We start from the raw sequence: 13,560 nt of genomic DNA, 5'->3' as shown, positions 1-13,560 counted from the left end.
ATTTAAGTATCCTGCCGCCTGGTTCTTGGCCCACTCCCCTCTGTGGGTGAGCGCCATCCATAAGAGGTCATCATCATCATCAATAAAAATTTAGGAGGCTATGATACAACAGCCCAAAGGGACAGTTTCCGTTCTCTGTTCTGTGACCACATGCCCATCGACTACGTTGTTGAGTGCGCGCGCTTGCGTTTTTTGCTTATAATCGTTCAAGGAGGTGCGTCATAGTGGCAGAAAACACATGTAGTCAGCACAAGTCGCTCGTTAAAAACCGCTGATTCTTTCGTGGGCCTCAGTAACGTGCGTAACAGGTACTTCGCGATCGAGGCCTTGGAATATTTGGGAGTACTACAACTGGTCCGTGAGAAGCGCTTTTGCACAGCGCAGGTGCGAAACCTGGCGCTGATCATGTCCTGAAGCAAGATGAGCGATGGCGTAGGACCCAGCAAGAAGCGCTTTAAGCAATCCAAACTGGACTGGTTTGTTTTCGAAACGCTGGAAAAACATCCGTCGTCCAATGGTGCAGTTGCCCTAAATTACGGTGAACTGCAGAAAGGAAACGAACCATTTATTTCCTTTACAGAGGCACAAACAAATTCACGAAAACAGTCAAGTCCTGGGAAAACCATGCAGTCCTCAGATGTCCAAAGCAGTACAGAGGCTGCGAAGGATTCGCCGGATGTGGAAACCAAGTTCAATGCGCACGACTTGGAAGATGTCAACTCATCACAAGAACTGTTCCCCGAGTATGCCACTTGCATGTTTATGCCTTCTGACACCACGTAAGCCGTGTACAACGCTCACAAATGCTTTTCTTGTGTGTTTGCAGGTTTGATGCTGTTGATCCTCAAGAATCGAAGTTAGCTTCTTGTTCAGAAGAAACGGCTCTTAACGTAAGCTCTACTTTAATGTCTCATGCATCGTTGTGCAGAAGCTTTTCAAGTACATTACCAATAGTACTGCCTTTTATGGCTTCTCATTGCAGGCAAGTGATATGCCATGTGAGAGTGCCGAACACTGTGAAGAAGAACATTATTCTTCAGAAACCGACAGTCCGGACGTAAGATCAAGTCACCATTTTTACACTCCCTAGTTCTTTGATGTTCTCTCGTTTGTTTACTTAATTGTCCGTAGTACAAGGTTTGAAATTCCGTGGGCTTGATTTGCGAAACCTCTTATATACTTCTAGGACAGTACAACACCTGAGAGCTGTGAAGCTACGCCAAGCTCGCAGCACTCGTCAGGGTCTGAGGAAAGTATTCCTAGTGTAAGTGTAGGACCATTTGTTTAGAAGTTTTCTTATTTCGCCATTGTTCTTGCTATGGAGTTGCGAAGCCCAGCATGCAGCTACATTATAATTTTTTTTTGCAGTACAATGCCATCCCGGAAACCTTCAGGCGCATGCCACATTGTGAAACCCATTTCCCACCTATGAGCCGTAATCACACGATTCTCTGCAAGGTTGGCTTCAATTTTTTCTAAAGTCCGCATCATCGCTTATGGTTTATTTTTGCGTTTTTTTTTCCATGTGGCAGGTTGTGCGGAGTGAAAACGGTGATGTAAAGCCATGCCCCCTAATACCATACCCAGCTGTTCCTGTTGACAAGTGGGATGGTGTGCACGTCCGGATGCCATGTTCTCCTCAGAGCAAGTACCCTCTCGAACAAGGAGTAATTATGCTTTTGTTACACTTTTTATGCGGTTTCAGCTGAATATACTTGAGAGGGACACTAAAGAAAAACTTAGTTCAGATTGATAGCAAATTCCTTCAATGTTGTATTGTCAATTTTGAACGAAGAGGTTAACTACTAGAAGGCATAGTCGAGGCCAAACACTTTTTTTTTTGCTCCAAAAATCTTCGTGACAGTCTGTCAATGTATGCCATGCATTCTTAAATATTTTTACCATATTTGGCCCAATGTGGGGCAGTAAAAGCTCCCAATGCTTACCGAGTTCAATTTAGTACTTGGCTTCTCTGGAAGCCAATTACTAAACTGATCAAATAACGTGTCTGTATTTAACCATATTAACTAGGTTGAAACAGCCACCGTTATATAGTAATTCATCTCACAATGGTAGCTGGTGCGGAAATATATATGCAGTGGCACCCCTTGCATTTTGCCTTTGTGTATTTTTGTGGCTTGCTGAGCCTTCTGCCACAAATAAGCCTTGCTTTTATTTGTATTGTTCACATAACTTGCTAATGCCATTCAGCGTAGTTTTCAAGTTATGCCATTCAGCTTATTTTTCTTTTTGGTGTTCTTTTCAGTGAATATACCATGCTTGTAATCCTTGTAATGATTTCTATAATGTTCTGGTATGTGTGCGTGAGTGTGCTATTACTAGAGTACTATTGCACTAACAGCTTTCCGAATGGGGAAATGTGAAACAGCACACCCTTTGCAAAAGTCGCTGCTTGATCCTCAAAAGTCAAGGGTGACCTGTAAGAGCTGCTCTTTAAAGTGAAATTTTTACTTGCTGTTTATTGTGGCAAGTGGCATTAATATTTTTTTCCAGCTGTAGATTCACCAATAGGAGATCAGAAGTTGTAACTTCTGATTGGTAGCAAGTGCACTCTAGTAAGCAGACTTCATTGGGCGTATAATTTCTCGTGTGCATTATGTAATTTGAGGGAGTATTTGTAGCATCGAGACATGGTCAAATGTGCAAAAAAAAAAAAGCAAACACTTGCGGGAGGTAACTGACGAAGTAGTGGTCTCTTGGGGCCATTTAGCCCAGTGAAGCTCTGTATATCTCGTTGCGAACGTCACTCTTCGCTAACATTTTTTGCGTATTTACTCCATTACTTTGGTATTACATGGACTCAGTTTTGACACTGATCGTTTAGGCATGTAAGAACATATGTGGAAGTGCTTGCTTTGGTGCTTGGCCTCAATGCTATGCAGTGCATGCACATGTTAAAGTAGCTGAAGCAATACGTGAAACTCCTATTTCAATGCTAAAAGTATAATGAAACTCATACTTGTAGCAGACAGCTTAAATGAAAACCTCATTAATTTGAAGTTACAGGGACTGTGAGAAATTGGTGAATTAAGTGGGTTTTTGAATTAATAGAACATACAAAAGTGGGATGCAAGGAACTTGAAATTATTTAAAGTATAATCAGAGCTGGTCGTTTGCAGTGCTGGCTAGTTTGCAGCTCCTAGGTAATGTTTTTCAGCACTAAAAGGTCACATGCAGCAAACAAGGCAGAATTCTAAGGGTCGCTGCTGCAATCGCAAAAAAAAGAACAGAAAAAAAAAAACGCCGTGATAAACTGAAATGCGTGCTTGCTAAAAATAAAAAGTCTTAACTGCAATACAGTAACAATCGGGCAGCGTGTCGCTTGCTCCTCGCTGCATCAGCACGTCATGATGGGACTATTCATTCATTCTTTATGAGTAAAATGAAGAATTTAATAGTAGACAGTGCGACGAAATTTGTCATGTTTCGGCTGGAAAACGTGATTATTCAAGCTTTCATACAAAGTTTCCAAAGTAGGCGTGGCAGGCAAGAACTCCGCCAAGTGCGAAAATTGCTGGAGCAACCAGCACTCGGAGGTTCGCATATATTGTGAATCCCGCCAGACTGTCCTTTATTAATTTTTTTCTATTCCCAGAAAGAATGGGTAAATCATGACACGCTGACGTACCGAGAAGCATGTGACACGCTGCCTGCGCATCGCTGCTGTGTTGCAATGAAGCACGTCTTGTGTCCGCAGGCGCACATTTCACTTGATCATGAGATCACTCTTTAAAATTTATTTTTCGTGCTGGAAGTATTTAGGCTGATGTACTCCAGCTGCCACTCATTAGTATCTGTACAGTACATTGTCTAGTGGCTCTTAAGGGCTCTTGTTTTCATGGTGAAATGGGGATCGGGAATTGGTACACTGCACCCAAAGTTTTCGAATTAGCTGGACTAGTGCTTACCACCGCTTCAAATTATCTGTTCAAACTTACATTGTGAAATACGGGATCATTGAAATACTTCAAATTACGCTGGATTTTGAAATAACAGTGTTCAAATTAATGAGGTTTTACTGTATATCTCTAATTTTGTTAAATCATGGTTTTGATTTTCGAGCAGTGAAAGAAAGAACACCATAACTTCAAGGTCATTTCTGATGTTAACATTTTATTAGTAGCTACCTGTACAGAAATTATTGTAAGAAGGTTGTGCCTAATTGTGTGATTAGGAATGCCAACACCCACAGCACAGACGATTCTCAAGGCAAAGCATTAGTGAGACATTTGTCATCTGATTGTGGCTTTTCGCTCACACCATAGCCAGAAATCTCCGATGTAGGGATTAACCACACTAAGCTTTTGGAGCCATTTTAGATAGTTCTCTCATTTTAAAGACAGCTGTAGAGAAACTCTAATCCAATGAATTGCAGTTTTCATACATTCCAGCATTGACAAAGACAAAAAATTTTACTCTTCCTCATTCTCTGCTCCCAGTTCCTTGTCAAAGTAGTTCTTTGTAGCCTTTGTGTCACTACACTCTCCATGGTCTTGTGTTGTCCCTCCACTGAATACTTTGCTGATTGCAGCTATTTCCATGACATCTTTTGTCATTTAGCTGGTGGTCTTATGTATTCCGTCTTTTGTAGTCATTTTCGTCACCTTGAATGGTCCCAAAAGTTTTGCACTATGACCGCCATTGCCTTTTTGTGTCAAAACTATTGACACAAATATTGGGGATCTTGTTATTATGACACTCGTAAAATGCTTGTTCAAGTGACTCCCTGCGTTTTTTCTTGGCCTTCTGCAGTCTTTTTGGTCTCCTCAAGCTATTCAGGCGAACCCCGCTACAACGAAACTGACGGGGCGCTGAAAAAATTTCGTTGAAGCGAAATCCAAAAAAATATAGCTGATCTGAGCTAGCAAAACAAAGGAACGTTTATTCTCAAAATTCAAAAAAAAAAAAAAAATGTCCTCTGCTTCCTATTCTTTCTCAGCAGCGTCACGACGTCATTCTCACCCATGCATAGCGAGGCCATGGTGAAAAGTACGCTGAAACACGCCTAAAACCACCTTCCTGAGCGAACCAAACAGGTGCATTAACACGTTAACACCAACAGCTCCGACAACACCGATATGAAAACAGGGTATCGTGGAGCAGCGACTTTTGCATTATTCTATGCCAATATTATCATTCATCACTCGCGACTAGCTGGTTTTGTTGATAATGCGGACGAACAGCCGCTCTGATTAGTTACCACACTGGCCAAGCGCGAACGTGCCGTTGTCAGATAGGCAGGAAGCGTGGCGCCGAAGGCGCTTTGTCGAACATAATGATAGGCATTGGAAAAGGCACGCGCATGGAGTTTCTTAATATACACTAGAGGGAACTCTGGCTCTAATGTCTATGGGAGCTGCAACACACGGCGCTTCAGCGAGCATGGGAATGATGGGTAGTACACACATTTGTCTAATTTTCATACTACTGGCCTGCTTCTGGCTCTGTGTGTGTTCGTGTGGCTTGGAGCTGTTTTTTCACGAAAACATAAATTAGCAAATGTTCACCATTTGCGCTTCACAACCTTATTCTCTTGGGCTTACCATTTCGAATCAAGTCACTAAGTTCAAAAGGGTTTGTTCTTTCTTTCAAAACAAAACCCTAACCAGCAATAAACGAAGCCGCAAGTACGATTCGCCGCCCACAAGTACGAAGACTAGGCAAATGTGTGTACTACCCATCATTCCCATGGTCGCTGAACGATCGCAGCGCCAGAGTGCTCTCTAGTTAATTTTGGGAAACTCCATGGTTCCGCGGTTTCACCTAGCAGCTGTGTGAAGGAAACCATGAACTGAGCGTCAGCTTTGGATTCGTCTGCGGCTCGAAATAAGCCAGTGGCAAAAGCTGGGCAGTCTCATTGTCATTGATATCGAGCCATGGTGGCGCCCGTGCTTGTTGGAACAACGCCTTTATAGCGGCGGTGTCTGGTGATGCCAACGCGTATTTTAGACTTTGTTGACGCAATTTTAGGCTCTGAAAATGCATCGGAATGTTAAAGATTGGGTTTATTGCTTAGCAATAAGTACCTGAGCCTGAAATTGCGTCGTAAAGTTTTGTTGAAGCGGGAAGATTGAACAAAAAGTGTTCGTTGTGGCGACAATATTTATGTATTGACTCCTATAGACTGCTGACGGAGAATTGTGAATTTTTCATTTTAGCGGAGTTTAACTGTAGTTTTACCTTGATTGCATTGGATTGGAAGAGGGCTGTCAAGTGCTGACACTTTTATTTAGAGCATTCCAGTTCAGGTTAGCTTAAACAAGTCGGTCATCTTCATCTAAAGTTTTTTTTTTATGTGTGTTGTTATGGCTGGCTCGTAAAATCACTTTGCAATGAGTGCCTGTTCTTTTTTGAATGTGAGCTTCGAATGTAAGACATAAGAGGCATGATGAATATCACTCGCCACAGGTTGAATGTCTGTCGGCTCATGAAAATCTTTGTTTGGCATGTGTTTCATTTTTAAGCTCTCAACTATTTTTTTATCGTCAAATGATTCAGCTGCGACTGCTTGAGCATCTTAGGTCATAAGCTTTTCCAGCTGTAAAATGACTTGCAGCACCTTGGTACAGCACAGTATGTTTACCGAGAGCTGCTGCTTTCATTCCAAACCAGTGTGATCAAATCATGTCGGGTTGCCACACGCCGTGTTCACCTGGTCTTTGAAATGAGCGTCTGGTATTCCGATCTGTGGGTGGCCTTTCAGTCATTGACCACGGCAGATGGCACACCGGCATTTCCTGCATGCACAATTTGAATGTACTAAGTGTGCATTGTGGTTACTGCTGATTGAACACTTCATGCAAGAAGACATGTGCAGGTGGCCTTCTGCACTGGCAAACTTTAGATTTTTGCTCAAGTTGGAAGCCATAGTCTTTAAATATGCCTGAAATAGTCAGAAGCTTTGTTATATCGAGACTGTGTCGTAAAATTACCGTGTTAAATAGTGAAAAGAAGTTGTTTGTTTTCAATGATTAGAAATTGAAACAATTTGTTATATAGAGACTTTCATTAAATTTATATCAAGGATTGACTGTATTGTGCTGGTGTATACTCGGTTTCATGAGTTCCATGCAGCAGAGCCAAGGCTATACGATCTTCGAGCACAGATTTTTGCGAAGCGGGATGTAGTGCCTATGTTCAGAACCCGTTGCCCTTCCTCATGATCTTTACAAATAGTCTCATCTGAATACATTTACTTGAACTCTTCTCTGCATTTTGGAAATGCGATCTGCCTGGCAATTTTTCCCATTTTTCAAAGAAAACAATTTTTGTGGCGCTATGATACGGAATAAAGAGTTCTCGCTTGTTCGTGTTATAACATGCAAATGGTGGAAGAAAAAAACTGAACTGTGCCTCATATATATCAAGGTTTCATCTCTAAAGTACAAACTGTTAGTTAGACACTGCCTAAAATTTTACATTTAGTCGGCACATACTCCACATCCTCCCTGAAGAACCGGCATTAGGTATGAGAAACATGGCTTTACTGCAGGAAGTGCGGGAAGAAGTTTGCCCACCTCGAATCTATCAAGTGGCCACCGTGCACTCTGTGGCTTCTAAGCTCCGAGCTGATGCTTCCATTCTCTTTAGATTCATGTCCTTAACGTTCGACAGCACAGTATTCAAATCCATTCGGCACTATTTTTGAGAGCCACACCCAAGCAATTAATGCTGTAGCCATCGCGAGTGGCGTTGCCAATCTTGGAGGGCATACATTGCACGTTTGAAAGTTTTTTTAATCCTCAGTAGGTGGCACCATTTGTCCAGGTGCCAGCATGAGGAGACGTTACTTGGGTTGACGGTACATTTTTTTGAATACTGGCACCGCAATCAAGAAAAACAGCTGTATGACTTCGACCTGGGTGCATTGGAGAGTCATGCACAACTTCGGTCTGAGGAAGGAAATTCCGATGCTGCGCTGGCCAGCTCACTGCTTGCAGTGCTTGCAGATGACAGGGTGCGGAATGATGCATTTAGATGCACTCGCCCTCTTGATAGGTCGAGAAGGACTGCAGCTTCCACAGTGCTGCACAGAACTACTGAAGCAGAGTGTAGTTTGCCTTGTTGAGTTTCTGCCATTTTTATTTTTTTATTTTTATTTTTTATTTTGAATACCCTCAAGGCAATCGCATTGAAAAGAGGAGTGGTTGAGTATATTACAACAAGTCAGGAAACTGCAGTACAAACAGCAGAACAGAAGTAGCTATAACCTCTACAAAACAAGTTATACGGTTCAGAAAGGTTGCAATATTCCTGCTGCAACGAAAAAAATGTGGCCGTGGTTAGCATACATACATTGGACAAGTGAATTTCACAAATATTAATGCAACGTTATGCAGAATCAAATGGCCTAAAATTTAATATTAGACACAGCGGTACGAAACACATCTGGGTTGCAAATTGTAGCAATGTTAGAAGGAAGGTGGTTCCAGTCACTAGAGGTATGGGGAATGAATGAATGGAAAAAAGCCGTAGTGTTGCAAGAGGGAACGCCAACTTTATGAACATGATCTAAACGCGAGGATATGTATGAAGGTGGAGTAAGTAAAGCATGGCGAAGCATATTGTGTGAGAATACTTTAACGGAATAAGCACAACCGTGCAATTTTGCGACGTGGCGTCGGAGATGTTAGACCCAAGTTACTTTTCATTCCGGATACGCTGGTTGCTCGCTGATAGTTAGAAAAAATGAAACGTGTGGCGTTGTTTTGAATAATTTCGAGTTGATGACTAAGAATTTCAGTACATCCATATCGTTATGCATAGTCGAGTTGCAAACGTACAAGAGATTTGAAAAGGAGCACTTTTATCGAAGAAGGGGCGAAACTAAAATTTCGTCTTATGTGGCCAAGCATGCGGTTGGCTTTGTTGGTGATGCTTTCAATGTGAAGATTCCAAGATAGGTCAGTAGTGATATGAATGCCCAAGTATTTATATTGAGTAACCGCTTCAAGAATGTTACATCAAGGTAATACGAGTGTGCGTTAGTAGTGATGCAAGAAACTCTCATTGATTTGCATTTTGTAGTGTTGAGAACCATCTGCCATGTATTGCACCAATGGGATAACGCATTAATGTCAGATTGGAGTGCGTGTATGTCACTATCTTTAATAATTTCCTAAAAAATGACACAATCGTCAGTAAATAAATGTATTGAAGATGAGATACATTTTCGCAGATCATTGATATAGATAAGAAAAAGTAGCGGCCCAAGGACGGTGCCCTGGGGGACACCTGAGATAACCGGGTTAGAGATGAATTGGTGTCATTAGCTGTGACAAATTGCTGGCGATGTACTAAGAAACGCTCAATCGAATTTGATAATCTAGTATCGAGACCAATATTTCTTAGCTTGAATAGGAGTTTTGTGTGTGGAACTTTGTCGAATGCTTTAGCAAAATCGAAATATATGCTATCAGCAAATGAACGGTTGTCAAGAATAGAGTGAAGTTTGTGAGTAAACAAAATTAACTGGGTTTCACACGAAAAATACTTCCGGAATCCATGCTATGCAGGGTCAAAAAATGAATTGGATTCGAGAAAGTTGGCAACACGAGAGTAAATGATGTGTTCCAAAATTTTACATGGTATGCTAGTAATAGATATTGGCCTGTAATTAAAGGGGGACTCTCTGTCTCCAGATTTAAAGACTGGCACCGCTTTCCCTACTTGCCAATCAGCAGGGATTTTACTTTGTTCTAAGGATTGTTCAAAAAGGTTCGCTAAGATAATAAAACAGTTTTGTTTAGTACTTTTCAGGAATTTGTAATTAATACCATCTATACCGGAACTGGAAGAAATTTTAAGGGAGTCAATTATTTTAATTATTCCGTTAGGGTCAATCTGCAGAGGGTACATCGGTATGTAGTCGTGGCTTTTAAAACTGGGTAGACAAGTGGGATTGTTGCAGAATGCATCAGAAAACACATTGTTTAGCACACTAGCACATTCTTCATGAGGTATAGGTTCACCGTTTGTGTCAGTTAGGGTAATGCGAGAGCTGTCAGCTGGGTTAACCACTCGCTAAAATTTTCTAGGATTCACTAGTAGTTTTCGTAGTAGTCACTTTCATTGTGTTGCATGGAAAGATGGAAGGAACTTCTGAGGCCCTTACCGTGCTTTCCCTGCCGCCACACACCTGAAAATAAGGCAATCATGCTGGCTCAAGTCCTTCAGCTCGTAGACAGCTCACTTTTTACTACATGATCTCTGTTGCGGTAGGATCACTACACTCGGTGACAACTTTTCTTGACAGCACCCGAGAACCTATAGAACCGAAGTGCATGCCCTGCTACCTCGCCCAAAAACAGTTCTTATATTTACTGATAATTTTCTGATTTGACTCACAAAAATAAATGCTGCTTGACTTTTTATGAGACTGAAACAGTTGCAGGAAGTCATATGTAAAGAAATATGGTAATTCTTCCCTTTGCAAGTGGGCCTTTCTTTTCATTTCAGTGCGGCAGTCTTTAAAAGTAACCATGGTGTTCATGACATAGTAGGTAATCGTGCGGCTGCAAACGTGCTGTTTAGTTCTCCAAGAATAAATATACTCGTAGTATGACCCTAAACCATATACTGAACAATTTAAATGTTTCTCCCATTCACATTTTCATGCGTATTATTTTTTAAACGCTTTTATGGTGTGAGTGAGCAAAACCGAAATCAGCGTAAGCTGCCGTACTACTTCAGAGGAGCATGAATGAGTGGAAGCCCCACTTCCGTAGCGATCGCTACATTGTCAAGATAAATTGTCGCCGAGTATAGTAGTCACTTTCAGCATTGCCTTGGCTATGCAGGTGGCCAATGCTTTCTTGTAGATGGCTCAAAAGTTCTGCCTGTGATGGACACGGCATGATATGCAGTCCTACAAATATTTTGGCCCATAGACCTTTTTTCCAACCATTTTAACACTTCCCATAACTTTACCTCATAGAAAGGTACATAATTTAGTTAAATAGCTTTATAGGTGTACTGGTGTGATGCTTTCTAATCTTTTAAAAGCTCGCCCGCCAAGCTCCTCATGCTCAGAGCACATTTCTTGGTGCGTTTGCTAGAGGCACAGCTGTGCAGTGCCCTCCGTAACTTTCATGAAGCAGGCAAGCACCCACTATGCCATTCGTCATTCTGCTGATAAGCGAGGTACCCACTACACATCTGCAAGGCATCATGTGCACTTTGTGCTGTGAAAAAGGCTCAGTGACAGGCGGACCGCGAAGTGAGAGTTTGTGAAGGAGAGGTAGCGCGCAAGTGGCGGCAAGAAAACCTCTACTTGGGACCTCTATCGACATTGCATTCTCCAACTTTCAACGGCAACCTCTAATTGAAGATCCTCTTGCCACATACTTTACTGACCACATAATTGTAATCTTTGAAGGAAAACACGTCGGATAGCTTTGTAATCAGTAATGTAATCCTTGTATATGAGTGCATTGATATGTAAATCATTACATCTTGTGTATACATAAGTGTATATACAGGGGTGCAACAGCTGTGCCAATTGTGCCAAATTGGTACATTTTTCCATTTTCGCACCAAGCTGTGCCAAAATTGTGCCACGCTGCACTAAAATGCCTGACCAGTCTCAAACTTGTCTCAGTTGCACTAATTTTAGCGAGAAATGGAGGCCACAATGCTCATCTGTACTTTTGCATCATCAATCAATCCAGAGATTCAGGCGCACAGAGACTAACCCTAAACCACTGCTAAACCAGGACCTTGTGAAAGGTGATCGCTCAGATAATAGTAACAAAGCCGCGCGCCCACTGGTCCGCTAACCAGTGCAGATATTTATCGGCGGGACGGCGCAACTTGACAAAAATGCGTTGCTGTAGCCAGCAACACTTCGCGGGTCAGCAAACGCAGTTACGGCATGTTAGGAACTAAAGTTGCCAGCGTATGCCGCTGTTACTGCGCGAGAACAAACTTGATGTGCTGTCAATACCGGCTTTGCTGGCGACCACGTTGGTTACCATAGCAAGGGCACATACGATAGATATGCGGTGCCGTCGCCGGGCCAATGGGCGCAATCTGGTGTTACCTTACCTAGTCAAATGCATCTTGCAAGCAAGCTGAGAAGTTGTGGCCTAAACCTAACTCCATCATCAAAATAAAAAGGGGAGGGGGGAGTGTAGAGGTTTGAAAACTTCTTGGCCTTGTTATAACCTATGCAGAACGCCACTTAAGCCACCTTTGCCGCAGTACATTGGTGGCCTGCGGAAAAGCATTGTAAGGTATGGAAGGGGCTGTTAGTGCTATAGTAATGGGACATAGCACAGTTTGTTCAATTACTCATGCATGTATATGCCACATAATTATCAGTACTAATATAATTGCTGACATCTAAAAATGTTACTGGCAATTATTTAGACACTGTATGATATTGCTGCAGCCCTACAATACCAAAGAAAACTGTGCACCACCTTTTTTTTTTCACGGTCTCTACTCCTCAGTTTTATGAATCTCTCAACCTCAGGGTCACCAGCTTGGCAAACCCACATTTTAATCTTTAGAGTCTGTCAAAGGATTTGACAGGTGGGGCAAATGCCATTGTGCACTTTATGATTGTTTGCTGAGTGGGATGGTTCAAAATACTACTTCTATTGAAATAGCAGTGTTCATATTCACTCTGCGGGATTTAAAGGATGTAGAATTGTTTGTGCATTTTTTTAGATACTTATTTTTTATACTGCTCTAAATGAGGTCTTTCCTTATAAAAAATTGTTTTTTTCCCCTCGTGACCTCCTTCAAATTAGGATTTTTGTGCTTCAAAAGTAACATTTTGCTGCTCCAAAAATTGCTCCAAATTCAATTTCGGCTGTTACAACCCCGTATATAGAATCACACTTACAACAACATGTCACATCTTTATACGATCTTAGAGGACTTGCACGGAGGATTCACGAGTTATACCAATCAGTTCTGAGCAAGCTCCTTCATCATCATTTACTTCGTGGAGATGGCGAGATTCAAAAAGTTTTTTCCGTTTACAAAAGCCTTGATGTCAAAAAGCACTGGCGAGTCTCGAATCATTCTTAGTAATTTTTGTGGTAGCTTCTCTGTAGTCAGTTTGTTTCTCCATCGTCCTGATGCAGAGCCGCTGCAGTGTTCTAGTGATTTTGGTGTTCGGACACTAACCACAACTGTGCGAGTTTTATTCTTGGCAGCTGTATTTCACTGCGGTGAATTGCGAACTTGGACGTGTGCTTGAAATTAGGTACACATTACAGAATTCCAGAAGGTCCTTTGAATCTGCAGTCCCCTACCACGGCATGCCTCGTAATCATATCTTGACTTTGCCAAGTAAAACCTCAGAATTTTTGTTTTTCTTGGTTCAGAAAGTGGTCGCACAGGAGCAGGGCATCGCAATGTTTCAATACTCGCTCTAGCTCATCAGTCGATCGCTATGCTGTTTCACCAGGCCTTACAAGTAGCAGCACCAGAGGGGACGAGTGAGCTGGCATGAACACCGAATCAACACTGCGTCCTGTTTTTACATGACCACCTTTGGCATCACCACATAAGTCACTTCCCTCCTGA

General features: G+C 42.0%; 1 protein-coding gene across 2 annotated transcripts in view; it reads left to right on the top strand.

Annotated features, from left to right (window-relative positions):
- The first annotated feature begins 276 nt into the window (after window positions 1-276).
- LOC119161005 (Poly(ADP-ribose) glycohydrolase) overlaps window positions 277-13,560 on the top strand; it is a 122,011-nt gene continuing 108,727 nt past the window's right edge. For both annotated transcript variants that reach the window (XM_075880160.1, XM_037413307.2), the window contains exons 1-7: window positions 277-517; window positions 581-743; window positions 827-890; window positions 983-1,057; window positions 1,187-1,264; window positions 1,369-1,458; window positions 1,533-1,667. In XM_075880160.1, the coding sequence (XP_075736275.1) occupies window positions 421-517; window positions 581-743; window positions 827-890; window positions 983-1,057; window positions 1,187-1,264; window positions 1,369-1,458; window positions 1,533-1,667 (702 nt within the window). In that variant the 5' untranslated portion in view covers window positions 277-420. The remainder of the gene's footprint in view (window positions 518-580; window positions 744-826; window positions 891-982; window positions 1,058-1,186; window positions 1,265-1,368; window positions 1,459-1,532; window positions 1,668-13,560) is intronic.

The sequence above is a fragment of the Rhipicephalus microplus genome, chromosome X (genome assembly GCF_043290135.1).
Source record: "Rhipicephalus microplus isolate Deutch F79 chromosome X, USDA_Rmic, whole genome shotgun sequence".
Classification (NCBI taxonomy): Eukaryota; Metazoa; Arthropoda; class Arachnida; order Ixodida; family Ixodidae; genus Rhipicephalus; species Rhipicephalus microplus.
This window is presented reverse-complemented; position numbering and strand designations above follow the sequence as displayed.